At 45.4% G+C, this 15,890-nt stretch overlaps 1 protein-coding gene and 1 long non-coding RNA gene across 2 annotated transcripts; one reads left to right on the top strand and one right to left on the bottom strand.

Moving 5' to 3' along the window:
• Positions 1-12,409: 12,409 nt before the first annotated feature.
• Positions 12,410-13,545, bottom strand: LOC101755309 (putative CCR4-associated factor 1 homolog 3). Its single transcript, XM_022826678.1, has 2 exons — positions 13,416-13,545; positions 12,410-12,918 (listed from the first exon to the last, which is right to left on the bottom strand). Exons 1-2 carry the CDS (start codon positions 13,543-13,545, stop codon positions 12,410-12,412), a joined length of 639 nt encoding a protein of 212 aa, XP_022682413.1.
• Positions 13,546-14,346: 801 nt separating this feature from the next.
• LOC111257420 lies at positions 14,347-15,855 on the top strand. The gene is made up of 2 exons (XR_002677942.1): positions 14,347-14,767; positions 15,523-15,855. It is a non-coding gene; the product is annotated as an uncharacterized LOC111257420 (long non-coding RNA).
• Positions 15,856-15,890: the final 35 nt, after the last annotated feature.

The following is a 15,890-nucleotide window of genomic DNA, read 5'->3' as shown; positions in this document are numbered from 1 at the left end:
GCAAGGACAAAAGAACCAACAACAACAACCTGAAGACCCAGCCCAAGATCGGAAGGGCCCAAGGCCTAGTTGACACTAACTCTACCGCTTGGGAGACAAGCCATGGAGCATAACCCTTACTTTTAAAACTATACAATGTCCTTATTTATTTATGTATCTATGCATTTATGTTTATAGGAGTTGAATGAAACCTTAGATGCATGATCCATACACTACTAGAAATATGACCTCTCATCCCTAGAATTTGTACCAGTCACATTTGGATCCGGTACTAATATTAGCTTTAGTACCGGATCCAAGTTTGGAACCCTCGGAAGCCCTCTAGTACCGGGTAGTGGCTCCAACCGGTACCTAGAGGGTGACCTCTATTACTCGATGGAACCCCCATCGATACTATAGCTCTCATCCCCCCGCGCCCCTGCCTCCACTACACACTTAGATTTTTTCAAACCCCCCCCCCATGCTGCTCCACCCGTCCTTATCCGCCCGTCGCCCCTTTCCTGACACTCCCTTCCTCTCTCCCTCACTCTCTCCCCTTCCTCTCTCCCTCTCCCTCAGCTCTCTCACTCGATCTGCCCGTCCCCTCTGCCTCCCCTCCCCTCCCCTTCCCCTTCCACTCGACCTCACCGGCGGTGAGGAGTAGTGGTGGGGCGAGGTGAGGCGACAGCGTGAATAGGCGGCAGCGGTGCCAGATCTGCGAGAGGAGCAGTGAATGATCCGGAGGAGGAGCGGGAGGAGTGGCCTCGGTGATATTTTTCCATGTGCATTACATCAGATGTGCGGTGGGGGTGGAGGGGGCAAAATATGGAAGCTTCCACAAGCACGACTTCTGCGTCCAAGCATGGGTGGAGGGGACCGGCGGGCAGGGACAGAGGAGGAGGGGCGGCGGGGGCCGCGAGCGGGGAGGAGTGGCAGGGGCCGCCAGCGAGGGTGGGGGACGGGGCTGGCAGGGATTTTGTTGTTTTTATTTTTTAATACCACCCCCCCTCTAGTACAGGATGGACAGTACCAGTTGCACAACCGGTACTAGAGGAGGGTTAGGAACCGGTACTAGAGCCACTTTTTCTAGTAGTGATAGGATCCCAGGGTTATACCAGAATGTGTCTCTACATATGCCTACATTATTAGTTTGACATCTCCATGTCCATGACTTGTGAAATATAGTCATCAACTAATACATGTATTAGTCTAATATTCATGTGTGTCCACACATCAACTCCGACTAGGGACAACTTTTAGAATAACCATACAAGTAAAGAGTTCCACATACAATTCACATAATTGCAGATCAAGTCAAGTAGCCTTTAATGGATATTCAATAAACACAATATACAAATCATGGATACAATCAGATATCATCATCTCTATGATTGCCTCTAGGGCATACCTCCAACAGTCTTCCACTTGCACTAGAGTCAATCTAGAATATATCTAATACCCATAGCTCTTATGTGCGCATCATGCTTAGACTGCGGGAGAGGCTTTGTCAACGGATCAGAATTATTCAAATCTATCTGTATTTTGCATATCTTGATCTCACCCCGATTAACGAAGTTTCTAATGAGATGAAATCACCGCATAACATGTTTGTTCTTCTGGTGATTCCTTGGCTTCTTTGCTTGCGCAATTGCCCCATTGTTATCACAGTAGAGATTCAATGGGCTGGACGCATTTGGGAACACACCAAGCTCAATAAGGAAATTCCTTATCCAAACACCCTCCTTCGCGGCTTCCGAATCCGCGATGTACTCGGCTTCTATCGTAGAATCGGCCACCGTCTCCTGCTTGGAACTCTTCCAACTAGCAGCACCACCATTTAGTGTGAACACAAATCCTGATTGTGACTTTGAATCATCTCTGTCGGTTTGGAAACTAGCATCGGTGTACCTGTTACAACGAGCTCCTCCTCACCTCCATAGAAGAGGAACATATCTTTAGTCCTTCTTAAGTACTTAAGAATATTTTTCACCGTTGTCCAGTGACTCTCACCCGGATCAAACTGGTGTCTGCTTATCATACTTAGCGCATATGAAACATTTGGGTGAGTACTTATCATTGCATACATGATAGATCCAATAGCCGAGACATATGGCACTCTGCTCATGCGATCCCGCTCATCAGTAGTTGAAGGACACTGAGTCTTGCTGAGATGTATGCCATGTGACATTGGCAAGAACCCTTTCTTCGCCTCTTCCATGCTGAATCGCTTCAACACTTTGTCAATGTAAGTATCTTGGCTTAATCCTATAAGCCTTCTTGATCTATCTCTATAGGTCTTAATGCCCAGAATATATGCCGCTTCCCCTAAGTCCTTCATCGAAAAATTATTTTTCAGTGAATTCTTTACGGACTCAAGCATAGGAATGTTATTTCCAATCAGCAATATGTCATCCACATATAAGATTAGAAATACTACAGAGCTCCCACTAACCTTCTTGTAAACACAAGACTCTTCTTCGTTATTGGTAAAGCCAAACCCTTTGACCACTTCATCAAAACGAATGTTCCAACTCCTAGATGCTTGCTTCAATCCATAAATGGATTTCTGAAGCTTGCATACTTTTCCAGCATTTTTCGGATTGACAAAACCCTCGGGCTGTATCATATACACGTCCTTAGTTAGGTTTCCATTCAGGAAAGCTGTCTTGACATCCATCTACCATATCTCATAATCGAAATATGCAGCTATAGCTAGAATAACCCAAATGGACTTAAGCATCACTACGGGTGAGAAGGTCTCGTTGTAGTCAACTCCTTAAACTTGTCGAAAACCTTTTGTGACAAGTTGTGCTTTATAGATGTGAACATTTCCATCCATATCCTTTTTCATCTTATAGATCCACTTGCACTCTATAGCTTTAACACCATCAGGCGGGTCAACCAAGTTCCAAACTTGATTGTCTCCCATGGACTCTATTTCGGATTGCATGGCACTCTATGTAACAGCTGCCATTTTAGTCATCAAAGTGACTTTGAAGAATTGAAAAACAATTTGAGAAGAAAAGAAAAAGGAATTGGCTGAAATCAAATTCGGGTCAAATTTGGCCGAAATTCGAATTTTGAATTTGAAATTCAGAAAAATTCGGCAAAAAAATGGAATAGAAGTGTAGGAGTAATTAGAACTTGAGGATCAAGAATTTGAAACAGAAATGGTCCTAAATATCTCAAAGGAATTAAAGAAAGAAAATGGAAAACTGAACTTACTGTTCATCGTCCGAAAACAGAAATTCAGAAAAACAGCAGCAGAGTCCATTTTGGAAATTCATTTCTGCTGAATTCTTCAAATAAGTGGATCCAAATAACTATACCATGTTAAAGTATGGACTTTGGACTACTAGAATTTGGTGTTGTTGGCCAGGAACAGTGAAGGGAACAAATTCAAATCCAAGCTCAAAGTCAGCATATTATCACAGGTGACTGTCTTACTGAAAACGACTAAGTCTGAAACAGCAGTGTGTGGCCAACTTTGAAATGGATTTCAGAGCAATGTGGATCAAAAGAGGTAGGTGTTTTTGGGCAAAATGGAAACCTTGGAGATGGTAGAACACGAATGGGAGGAAGTTGGACTGGAAAAGGAGGGTTTGGATCACCAAAATTGTTCCCAAAGTAAGGCAAATGACACTATGGTGTTACTGACGAACTGAACTTTGAGTTCAGTGAAATTCTGTTGAAGTAGAAGAAAGAAATTCAAATTACACTATGCTCGGATGTTTATCTCGGGGAAGAGCCAAAATAAAATTTGAAGAGTTCAAGTTTATCTACAACTTCGGTTAAGATACTTATACACCGTCGGATTGGAAATCAACCGTGGGGAAGCTTTGAATTTTCGGGCACCCGAAATCAGAAAGGGGAAGAGCAGCAGAGCGAGCTCGACGTGTCGCCGCCGCCACTCTCGGTCGCTCGCCAGCGCAACGGCTAAGCCACCTCCTCACCACGCAAGCCTACGAGTAGGCCACGGTGTCGCCCATGCGTGCGGTAAGCCGTTCATATAATTACCGCTCCCGCGCAGCCGTTTTACCGCCGCTTTTCTTACCACCGCCGCCTTCTCTGTCAAACACCGCCGCCGGGTAAAATTCCACCGCCACACCGCAGCTCCCGTCGATTCCCTCCGTCCACACCTCCACCCACACCCCACCAGCAACCCTAGCAACTTGTTGCCCAGCTTCTTTGCCGGCACGCCTTAACCCGCCGCCGTTTCTGTCCGCCGTCGCCGCGCCTCCCGCTCACGATGAGCACCCCCTTGCGCTTGTTCTCTTTCTTCTTGAGTAGTCTTAGGCAGGTCCCTAGGATGCCAGGATGGTGTAGTAGCAGTTGTTCGAGTAGTTTGTGCCGTCGTCGTGCGTAGCCGCGACCGGCCGAAGGTGCCGCCGCCCGCCGCCGTGGAGGGAATGGCTCCGGCCATCTCCCGAGGAGCTGTTGCCGCGCGCGGGTGCGTGAAGGTATAGAGCTGTTGTCTTGGCCTAGTCCCACCGCCGGTAGGGCACCGGCCGGCGAGTCGCGCCGCCCCCTGTCGCGCGCACGCATTTTGGCGGGAGGAGGAAGAAGCGCCTGGAGCCTTGGGCCCGCACGTCAGTAGGAAAGGAGAGGAGGAGAAGAAGGCCGGGGGCGCGGGCGTCTGTGGGCCGACGCAGCGGAAGCCCAAGAAGCTGGGGGCGGTCGACCGTGGATGAAAAAGGGGCCGGAGGCCCAGTAGGAAGCAGGCCGCGTTCGCGAAAGAAAGAAGAAAAAGAAAAGAGGGCCGTTGGGCCGGTAGCAGGCCGAGGAAAAAGAAAACGGCCCAAGAGGCCCGTCCGGGGGAGTAAGAAGCCGGCGGGTAGAAGGAACAGGAGGAAAGGTGGGTCCGCACCGCGGGCCCAGCACGCGTGAGAGAGGGTAGAGTCGAGCTGCGTGAGAAAAGTTTCCCGGGGGTGTTTTTCGGAAAAATTAGATTTCCTTTATAGAATAATTAGTTTAAAACCGAATTTAACCATTTAAATCAAAGAAATTTCTAGGAGTGTCCAAAATTAGTGAAACCAATTTTGTTAGGCTTATTTTAGTTTCCTTTATGCATTAAAATTTTTACACCCTAGAAAAATAATAAAAGTTTGGGTATTTATTTAATGCCTTTCTTTTAAGGTAATTAAATAAATACTTAATCTTTATAAAATGCATAAAATATGAAATAACATTTTCATAAATACAAATTATTCTCAACTCATAGGAATATAGGTTTTAAGTTAGAAAATAATTATAACCTTTTCTAAAAATAAAAGAAAGGCCTTAAGTAAGGTTAGGTAAAAAAATAAAATTGTGGGTTAATCTTTTGGGGTTTTTGTATGTTGGCTTGCAACTTTATCATGAAGGAAAGTTGTATAGTCTTTTATTCAAAAATTTTGCATTCCTAACCCTGCATATGTTGTCCTATAGATCCTGAAGCACCAGAAGGAGATTATTTGGAATTTTCAGAAGGATCTTCGGAGTTCGAAGAAGTCTTTGAATTAGTCCCCTGTGAAGCCAACCCGTCGAACAATACTAACTTTTTAAGCGAACAAGGCAAGCCCCGGTGCATTTATACCTATCTATTTTGGAGTTATTATTTCATGTGTCCAATTATCAGTTATTTGCTATATGTATGCACTAAGTCTAGGAGTTGTTTGAAACCTATTCTTGTGTATGATCATGCCTTGTTTTAAGGACATCTTTGCCACTTGTTTAAACCTTTAGTAGACAACCCAAGTCTAGAATTGCTTAATCGCTTACATACTTGGTTTACCAACCTTAAGGAAAACTTTTAAGTCATGCATGTTACTTATGGAAAGATAACTTGGAAAGTAAGAAGCGGACAGAAGCTAGAGATGTAGTTCTGTCTGCTAGATTAATTTGGTTAAGGCCCGATTCGTTGTCTTAACCTTTGATCAAGTGATAAGCATCTGATCACTTACTGGGTATGGGACCAGTAAAGCCCAGTAGGTTAGTAAACTCTCTGATCGGGAATACTTCGTACCCACGCTTGACGTGCTGGAGATTGGCAGGGGCGTAGCCTGAAACTCACATGGTGATCGGGCCAGACGTGGGGTCCCATGTCAGGGTGCGTCCCTGGGTCCGGGTAGTCTTATTCCCAATCAATGATTTTGCAAATTGAAAGGTTGTTATGTACGACCTGGACAGTCGTATAAAGCTGGTGATCAGGGTACTCTCCTGCAGGATGTAAATGGATCCGGATCGCCGCAATTCTCGGTTATGAATGCACTTGATCACTGTTGAGCATCGTAGTATAAATTCATGAATAATATATCTTTCTGATAATATTTGACGTATGACTTAATATCTATTGTTGCTTTTACTTTCTGCTCATCATTTAGAATGGTTAGGTAATAACTTAACCCAAATAAAAGATAAAACTAAGGTATCACTTGTAGTAAGCTTTTCGGCAAAAGTTGTATCAGCCAAGTACACCAAAAGCTATCATATATATCCAAAGAAAGCTATTATATTGGTTAGTCGGGTAAGACTTGCTGAGTACCCCGTACTCAGGGTTATCCCTTGTGGCTATCTTTCAGAAGCACCGCAGGAGTCTACCGAAGAGGAAGCCCCGAAGCCCTAGGGTATTGTTATGAGTCTCACAATACCCTTAAGAAGAAGTTTTTAAATGCTCATCTCCTCCTGAACTGTTTATGTTTTAAATCTTAGAACTCTGTCTAACACTGCACTGTTAAGTTTGCTTCAATCTATGTTCTGTAATAACTCGTACCTTTTATATGTATGTAAAAATGTAATATTTGTTGATGTTATCCCATCGCAGATACTATCCTGATGTATGGCTATGAAATACAACGTGGATCTTTCGAGGAGTCCTAGGGACACTCGACGGACGACCGGATTTATACTGTTTTAAATGCGATTCGAATAATTGCTGCGTCGGCAGCAATTAGTCGCATTTAAACCAGTTTAAATTGGACGGTTCCGCCACACTCTACCATTTTTCGGAGTCTGGGTCCATCATTGCTTCTGCATATGTCGCAGGCTCATCATTTTCCAACAATAATATTTCCCGCATTTCGCAGAGCCTTGCCGACCTTCGTGGTTGTGGCGGTGCTTCTCTTACCATGCGCGCCTCAACTTGTTCTGCTACGTTAGCATCAGTCGTTAATTCTTGCCTGATCGGCTCATCTCGAACTTCTTCAAGATGCACTGTCTTTCCACTCTTTTCTCCTTTGAGAAACTCTTTCTCTAGGAAAACCCCGTTCCGAGCGACAAACACTTTACCCTCTGACTGGTTGTAGAAATAATATCCTAAAGTTTCCTTTGGATATCCCACAAAAATGCACTTATCTGACTTGGGTGTGATCTTGTTCGACTGAAATCACTTGACAAACACTTTACATCCCCAAATCTTTAGAAAAGACAAACTGGGAGTCTTTCCAGTCCACATCTCATATGGTGTCTTAATTACGGATTTAGACGGTACCCTATTTAGTGTGAAAGCTGCTGTTTCTAGAGCGTATCCCCAAAATGATAACGGTAGGTCCGACGGGCTCATCATTGATCGAACCATGTCTAACAAAGTTCGATTACGTCGCTCGGATACACTATTTCTCTGAGGTGTTCCAGGCGGCGTAAGTTGTGGAACAATTCCGCAACTCTTTAGATGATTGCTAAATTCGTGGCTCAAATTCCTTGAACTTTTCAAAGGTTTCAGACTTGTGCCTCCTCAAGTAGACATCCATATCTACTAAAATCATCAGTGAAAGTTATGAAGTATTGGTACCCTCCTCTGGCTGTCGTGCTCATTGGTCCACATACATCGGTATGTACAAGTTCCAACAAGTCTAATGCTCCCTCAGGAAAACCTGTGAAAGGTGCCTTGGTCATCTTGCCTAGTAAGCAAGCCTCACATGTCTCGTATGATTCAAAATCAAACGAAGTTAAAAGTCCATCAGTATGGAGCTTCTTCATGTGTTTCTCATTTATATGACCCAAACGACAATGCCACATGTAGGTAGTACTCAAATCATTAGGCCGAGGCCTTTTAGCATTTATGTTACAGACAGGTGAACCATCAAGATTTAAAACAAACAATCCATTCACAATGGGTGCAAAAGCCATAAACATATCATTCTTAGAGATCCACAAACATTGTTTTCACTCGCAAATGAATAACCATCCTTCATCAAACATGAAAGAGACATAATGTTTCGACTTAAACTAGGAATAAAATAACAATTATTCAACTCCACAATAAATCCTGACGGGAGGTGGAGTTGCATCGTCCCGACGGTCAACGCAGCAACTCTTGCATTATTACCCACGTGGAAATCAACTTCTCCCTTTTCAACGCTTCTACTTCTTATCATTCCCTGCATCGAATTGCAAATATGAGCAACCGATCCGGTATCAAATACCCAAGAATTAACAATTGTATCAATGAGAAATATGTTGTCTATAACATTAACAACAAGCGTACCTGAGGTAGAAGTACTCTTACTTCCGTCATTCTTCAACGAAGCTAGGTACTGCTTACAATTTCTCTTCCAGTGACCAAGTTCGTGATAATAAAAGCATTGTTTGTCTAGAGCAGGTCCAGTCCAGCTTTAACCTTGGGCGCTGGGTTTGGCTTGGCAGCCTTGCCCTTCTTCTTCCAAGAATTGCCCTTCTTCTTGAAGCTAGGCTTGTTCTGTATAGCCATCACATGGCTGCTACTAGCGCTTTTCTTAATGTCAGCCTTTGCTATTTTAAGCATGCCACACAGTTCATTCAGACCCTTCTCCGTCCCACGCATATGGTAGTTCGAGATGAAGTTCTCATAGCTAATCGGAAGAGACGAAAGAATGAAATCAGTGGCCAACTCTTGGCCCAATGGGAAGCCTAGCTTCTCCAACCGTTGAGTGTAACCAACCATCTTGATTACGTGTGGTCCCACTGCTGCGCCTTCTGCTAGCTTGCTCTCCACAAAGGCCTTAGACACATTGAACCTTTCAGTCCTGGCCTGTGTTTGGAACATGTCTCTAAGCGCCACGATCATATCGTGCGCCTCATGGTTTATTTCAAACTGCATCTGTAGCTTGAGTTCCATGCAAGCAAACATAAGGCAGCTTACTTCGAGGTTAGCATCACATACTTTCTTGTAAGCATTCTTAACACCAGCAGGTGTATCATCAGCAGGTTCTTCTGGTAATTGGGTGTCTAGAACATCTTCCTTTTTCTCAGCCCTGAGAATAATTCTCAGGTTACGGATCCAATCTGAGTAGTTTGTTCCATTCAATTTGTCCTTCTCAAGGATCGAACGCAAATCAAATGGTGTGGTTTTGCTAGGTGCCATTTAATCTACAACAAAAGTAATGCACAATACACTAAGACAAACGTATCCATGATAGAGCAAATCACATTAAATTATTTAACAGAATCTACTCCCACAAAAATCAATACCCCTCTATTGATACTTAGTGATTTAGGATTCACAACTAACAAGTCTACTAGTGAGCTTTAGCATCACCGCTAGAAAACAAGGTAGATTGGTAAGCAACTTCTTGCTAATCATATCACATATGACTCCTGTTGTTGGGTGACATCTCCATGTCTCGGCGCCCAACCTTTATGCCCTAAGGTCCTTAACCATTAAGATAACCTTGTTAAGAAAACCAACCCTTATGCATGTAAGTATCCGACACGAACCCGTCTAGTCAAGGAAAACTAGTAGCACCCTAATTTCATAGACCCACCACCAGTTGTACAAGACATGGGACGATGCAAGTTTTAGTTGGGAGGGCATACAAACTTAAACTTTGTGAGGGATCGTTCTACTTCTAACATTACATCATGCAGGAAGTAAAACATAAAGAATAACATGCACACAGATGTGACACAGTATGGTCCATTTTCTTATGGTGATCTCCATCTCCACAGAACCTGTTCCCCATAGTGATCTCCATCTCCATGCTCCATGTGCACCATCCTCCTGGTGATGAGTCCTCCAAGAACTAGAACATGCTATTGCACCTAATAGCTATTAATTAAGATTACATAGTTGCTTGGGTCATCACAGATTGGTACGCGGACCATTAAATACATTAAAGTGACAACACATATGGCTCCAACCGTGTTGCCGTACGCACGACACGCAGGTCAGGAATGAGTTACATACATGCATCACATACACAAAGGGGCCATACTAATCACAAGATCCATCCATCCTGCAAAACAGAGCTAGGTGTTCTAACGTTCCAAACTTCAGAGGCCCGTAACTCCATCTTCCAAGCTGAATTTGGGAAATTAAATTTCACCAAAAATGACGAAGCGGTTGAATTTTATGTGTAATTTTTTCTGTAGATCAATTTTCATATAAAATTCGCCTCGATCCGAGATCGTACCGAAAAGTTACGGCTGTTTTACCGAAACACACGTATACGGCAAAATTCCGACCCAGTAGTAGATCCAATCTACTATTGCACATTTCATGCGCCTGGCGTATGAACCTTGATTTCGATTCAACCAATCACATTGATCTTCGCTTGCTGCAACTGGCATTGCGTGTATCACTTAACTCCGATGGCGAAAATCCGACCGGTAGGACTATGTCGTTACATGACCATTGCAGCAAGAACACAAAAATAGACCATAGATCAATCTAAAAACTCGCATATCTCCATATGCACACATCCCGAATCCATAACAAAACAGCTACGACTCTGATACCACTGTTGGTATACGAGGTAGGCTACGCCAGCGCAAAATAAAATTTTCTACCACGTAAACCAGGAAAACTGTCGTATATGGATCACGGGATTACCACTCGATGCACTGGTACGGAAGATGTAGAATCACGTCAGGGCAACGAAGTCGATCAGTGTAGCCGAACACATAGTCGATCACATCGACATCGAGCAACCCCTCAGCAGCTCGTCCACGTACAGCGAGGTCCTCCTCGTGTCGCGGCTCGTCGTCGGTTCGTCGTGGCTCGTCGGCGGCTCATCGTGGCTCGTTGGCAGCTCGTCCAAGTGCTGCAGGTGCAACACCTCCAAGGTATCCACACGTGTAGGGAGGAAGCGCGCAAGCTGGACTGCTAGGTCCGCGAGTTGCAACAGAGCGAGGGCGTGGGAGGCGCGGTGGCTATGCTTCGGCCAAAAGGTGTAAACCCTATGGCGTCCCACCCCTCTATTTATAGAGGTTCCTGATGGGCCTCTAGGTCCGATGCCCATTAGTACTTTTAAACCTGATCCAACTCGGATCATATCCGAATTGGACTTCCAGCCCCTTAAGTGTGTGACCCTATGGGTTCGGATACGTATAGACATGGCCCGAGTACTCCTACTCGGCCCAATAGTCGGTAGCGGCCTCTAGCAAGATGTGCCAACTCCTATACACACACGAAGATCATATCAGACGAATCGTCACAACATCACGTACATGCTATTCCCTTTGCCTCACAATATTTGGTCTAGCTTCAAGCCGACCGCTCTTTCTCGATCCTGTGATTCGGAATCCCTTTGTAGGTTAACTCTTAACCGTACGTAGCATGGGCATGCATTTCCGAATCCGATCACTCGAGGGAGCTAGAGATATCACTCTCAATCAGAGAGGGGCAAATCCCATCTTGATCGACCATGCCTCACAGCATGCTTCCTGACAAACCCGAAAGCTACCTTTTTAACTACCCTGTTACGTTGTAGTGTTTGATAGCCTCTAAGTAAGTCGATCCACATCTTGAGTACATGCGACAATCTCAGATCTAAGGACAAAGCGTACATGTTGTGTAAAGAGAGAACTACTTCTCGTGTTGGGTCAGTCCTAACACATGTCTCTACGTATGCCTACATTATTAGTTTGATATCTCCATATCCATGACTTGTGAAATATAGTCATCAACTAATACACTCAGCAAAGTGCTAACGGCCGGCACACCACCCTAACGGATGTCGGCGTGGCGGTCGTTTGCCGAGTGCCTATTCTTTGCCGAGTGTTTTGTTCTGGTATGCCGAGTGTTTTTTTTTTCTACACTCAGCAAAGAGTTTTTTATCGAGTGCAATTATTTTGCCGAGTGTTTCTCTTGCAACACTTGGCAAAGAGATTGTTTGTCGAGTACTCGAAGGATTGCACTCGGCAAACCCCCTATCACTCGGCAAATCTACTATTTCCGGTAGTGTTATGAACACTATGAACACTAGTATTACTAGTAGTAATTTTTTCATCGGTACTTACCTGTACACTCTAGGGAAAACATAAACAGCTCTTATCTTTGTGATCAGCTAGCATCTAATAAGAAATGAGCATAGCTAACAGCCTAACATCATCATGCATCCGGAGTAAATCTAAAAAAAATAATCCTGTGTCATCAGTGGTTCAGGCCATCGATGAGGCCTTGATGGCTAGCGCCGCCGTCACGATACAGGCCACGCCTCCTCATCGCCGTGTAGACGCGGCAGGCGCTGTAGCTCTACCGGCCAGCAAGGCACGCTGGCGGCTCCAGGAAATTCCTCTGCGCGCAGAGGCTGTCGGCCACGCGCCTCAGACCGCCGCTGCCGCACAGGTCCGCCCGCTCGCAGTGCTCCGCCATGTACTTGGCGTCGAAAAGTCGGCCGCCGAGGAGGTCCCTCGCCTGCGCCACGAACTCGTGCCAGGTGCCCGGAAGCGGCCGTCCGCCGGCGAGCATCTTTACCATGTACGTGAAGTCGTGCGCGCCGCCGAACGCCGCCCACGTCAGCTCGCCGTCCCGCTGCCGCTGCTGCTGTGCTGACAGGACGGCGGCGAGCTTGGCCGCGAACGCCGCGGAGCTCACGCCGCGCTTGCGCGCCTGGTCGAAGTCGACGCCCTGTGACGGCAGGAACGCGACGGACTCAGGGGCGTGGCGGTCGCGGCGTGCGTCGAAGTCCGAGAAGGTCACCTCCCTCGCGAGCTCGAGCGGACGGCCGTCGCTGCCCGGGTACTCCGTGTCGATGGCCGGCGCTGAAAAAAAAAATTCCCGAGCTCCCAGGAGACCTCCCCACACGCGCAAGTCCGCAAGTCCCGAGTCGCAAGTCACGCGAAATATGCGCGTGCGCGGTTCGTGGGATTCGAACCCACAACCTCCAGCCTCGCGCGTAGCTTCCTTGCCATCCCACCTACACACCACATCTGACTATGTAGGGGATACTATCCTTTTGTATTAACTCGTGGGGACCCTTTTATCCCGGTTGGAAACACCAATCGGGATAAAAGACCCCCTTTTTATCCCGGTTGGTGTTTCAAACCGGGATAAAATGCCTCTCAGAGTCTTTTTTTCCCACTAGCCTTTGCAACCGGGATAAAAGGTCCCGGTTGGTGAGCCCCCCACCAGTGACCGAGTTTTAGTCCCGGTTGGTGAACCTTTTATCCCGGGCCAACTTTAAACCGGGACAAAAGGGGGCGTATGGAAAGCCAATTCTCTACTAGTGACGACTCGGGAGCTGTACGGCGGCGGCGACAGAAGTCGTGCAGCAGGCGCAGTAAATGGGACGCCAGGGTGCGGTATGGTGGAGGAAGCGACGGCTGAAATACGCGCGGCGGCGGCGGAGAGGCGAGCTGGAACATGCCTGGCGCGACGCCGGCGTTCATGGTCACCATGGATCGGATCGATCAAGCGCGATATCTAGCTTGTGGATCGAGATCGGCGAGGGAGTTGTGCGACGCCGCGAAGGATGCCTGGATGAATCGATGGAGGAGCCATCTGCTCGGCGTTACTGCCTTTATAGATCGGAGAGGCAGAGAGCACTTGTTCCGAGTTCGAGTTGGTGGTGCTTCACCAAGTCCGACTCGGTGGAAAAAGTCGACGTCTGTTCGAAGTCTGACGCCCTGTGACCGCAGGAATGCGACAGACTCCTGGGCGTGGCGGTCGCGGCGGACATCGAAGTCCGAGAAGGTCACCTACGGCTACCACGCGAGCTCGGATGGGCGGCCGCGGTCGTCGCAGAGGGTGATCCGAGTTCCCGACCTGCACGACGATGGGCAGCTCGTCGACGTTGGGACCGTGCTCCGTGCCATACTTGGCCCATGATGGCGGCCCGTAGTGCTAGCACGGCCCAGAACAATTAAAGGCCGTGCCGTCTAGGCCCGTCAGCCCCGGAATTTAATTTTTCCATGTTAGGGGGCGGTAGTGCTAGGTTTTATTAAAGATATTAAAATTTTAATTTTCCAGTGGACATTAAAGTGTGTAAGAGTGTAAGGACGTCTCGAATAATATGAAGCTCCAAGTCGGCAAGTATGAATGAAAGAGAGCATGTGGCAGACAGGTTTGAATGTCTCTTTCTTTTTACATTGTGCAACAAATAAAAAAAAAAGAGTTTAGATTGTTTGAGACGCTCTAAGGGATTGGAAGCTTGGTAAGATTTTAAAGGAGAGTATGTTTAGCTGCTAATCAGAAGGTATGCTGCCGGAGGCAGATCAAAGTCTATTCAAATGTTAATATGATTCATGCTTCGTTTCTGTAGGAGTATATGCATTTTAGCATAATCTCATAAGGACACAAACACTCCCCTCATATTCTTTTTTGACAAGGTTGTGTGCAGTTTTGAGCTCTTTAGGCTTTTGAACTTTACGTTTGTTCTTATTTCTGTTCATTTCTGGCAATGGGAACTGCAACCAGACTCCTCAATGCAGCTATCATCATTGTAATGAATAGGATACGATGATTTCTGTCTTGTTATGTTGGGCTTAACATGTAATCAATTTTGCACTGGATTTATATTTTTTAACCTGCTGAATCTTTTCCTACAAAGTATGTTTATATCTGAACTTTATTCATCTGCCTGCAGCTCCCAGATCACACCTTTGCAAACAGGTAAGAACAAACAAGCTTGCCCTTCGTCTGCATTATGGCAAAGGCTGTAAATATACATATAATTACTCTATATGATACTCTGGGTGTTTGCAAGATAAGATTTTTGCATTCACAAATGTCATTATTCGTGACTAGAAAACTAGATGCTACATTGAATAAATTGGTAAGTTCTCATGTTCATCAGAGACAGTGGAGAGATCGATTCCCCTTCCCCTGTTCCTGTATGTCACTGCTCAACCTGAGGAATGCATATATATATACATATATATGCGCGCGCGCGAGCCATGCTCAAAATTGTCTATTTGTGTTACTCTCTTGAGAATCTGCACCATGGGTTGGTGCCCACGCTTGTATTGTGATCAAGATTATGGGGTTTTTGTAGACCTTGCAAGTGTCAATTGAGCTGGACCAAGTATTTGGATTGGAACTCTATTTTTCTGTGTCTCAAGTAATTGATCAAAACTAGATGTTCTGTGATGTTGCAAGTGATACAGTCTAGATGTGCACTTGTGCTTTCGTAGACCCGTATACATATTAGTTAGTCCAATTGCAACGCTCCGATTAAGTCTCCTAGTAATGTAGAAACTGTTTCATAAAAAAATGTAGAAATTACCTGTTCTATCAGATTTCTTCTTGCCTTGCCTAGTTTGCATATTTTGTTATCTATCAAGTGACTCTTGGTTCTTGGATGCTGTTGCATAGAGGTTTCTCTTTTAAATGCTTTAACTTTTGTATTTTTCCTTTTTGTACTGCAGCTAGAGTATATATCAAACCGGTTGAGAATCATACAATGACGGGTTGATCGAAGGACTGCACCTTTCAGTTTTACAAAGAGATAGATAACATGTTGTCTTAGGTCATTCTAGTTCAGTTCACTAATTCGTATCCGTTGGCTTCAGATTTTAGACTAGGCTCTTCCGTTGACAGGTTGCGAAATAAGATGAAAACTGCTGCTTTGGTAGACTTTACACTAGTAATGGAGATGGTGTTCTGGAAGTGAACACTAATCTTGTTATGATCGAGTGCACTTGTAAACTAATACGTCATATATATAATAAGGTTTTCTGTTATTACAGTTTGAGACGAAACTGCTGTTTTTTATATGAAACCGCTGTTGCAAATT

The sequence above is a fragment of the Setaria italica genome, chromosome V, assembly GCF_000263155.2.
Source record: "Setaria italica strain Yugu1 chromosome V, Setaria_italica_v2.0, whole genome shotgun sequence".
Lineage (NCBI taxonomy): Eukaryota > Viridiplantae > Streptophyta > Magnoliopsida > Poales > Poaceae > Setaria > Setaria italica.
Note: the sequence above shows the minus strand (reverse complement) of the source record. Positions and strands in the feature narration are given on the sequence as shown.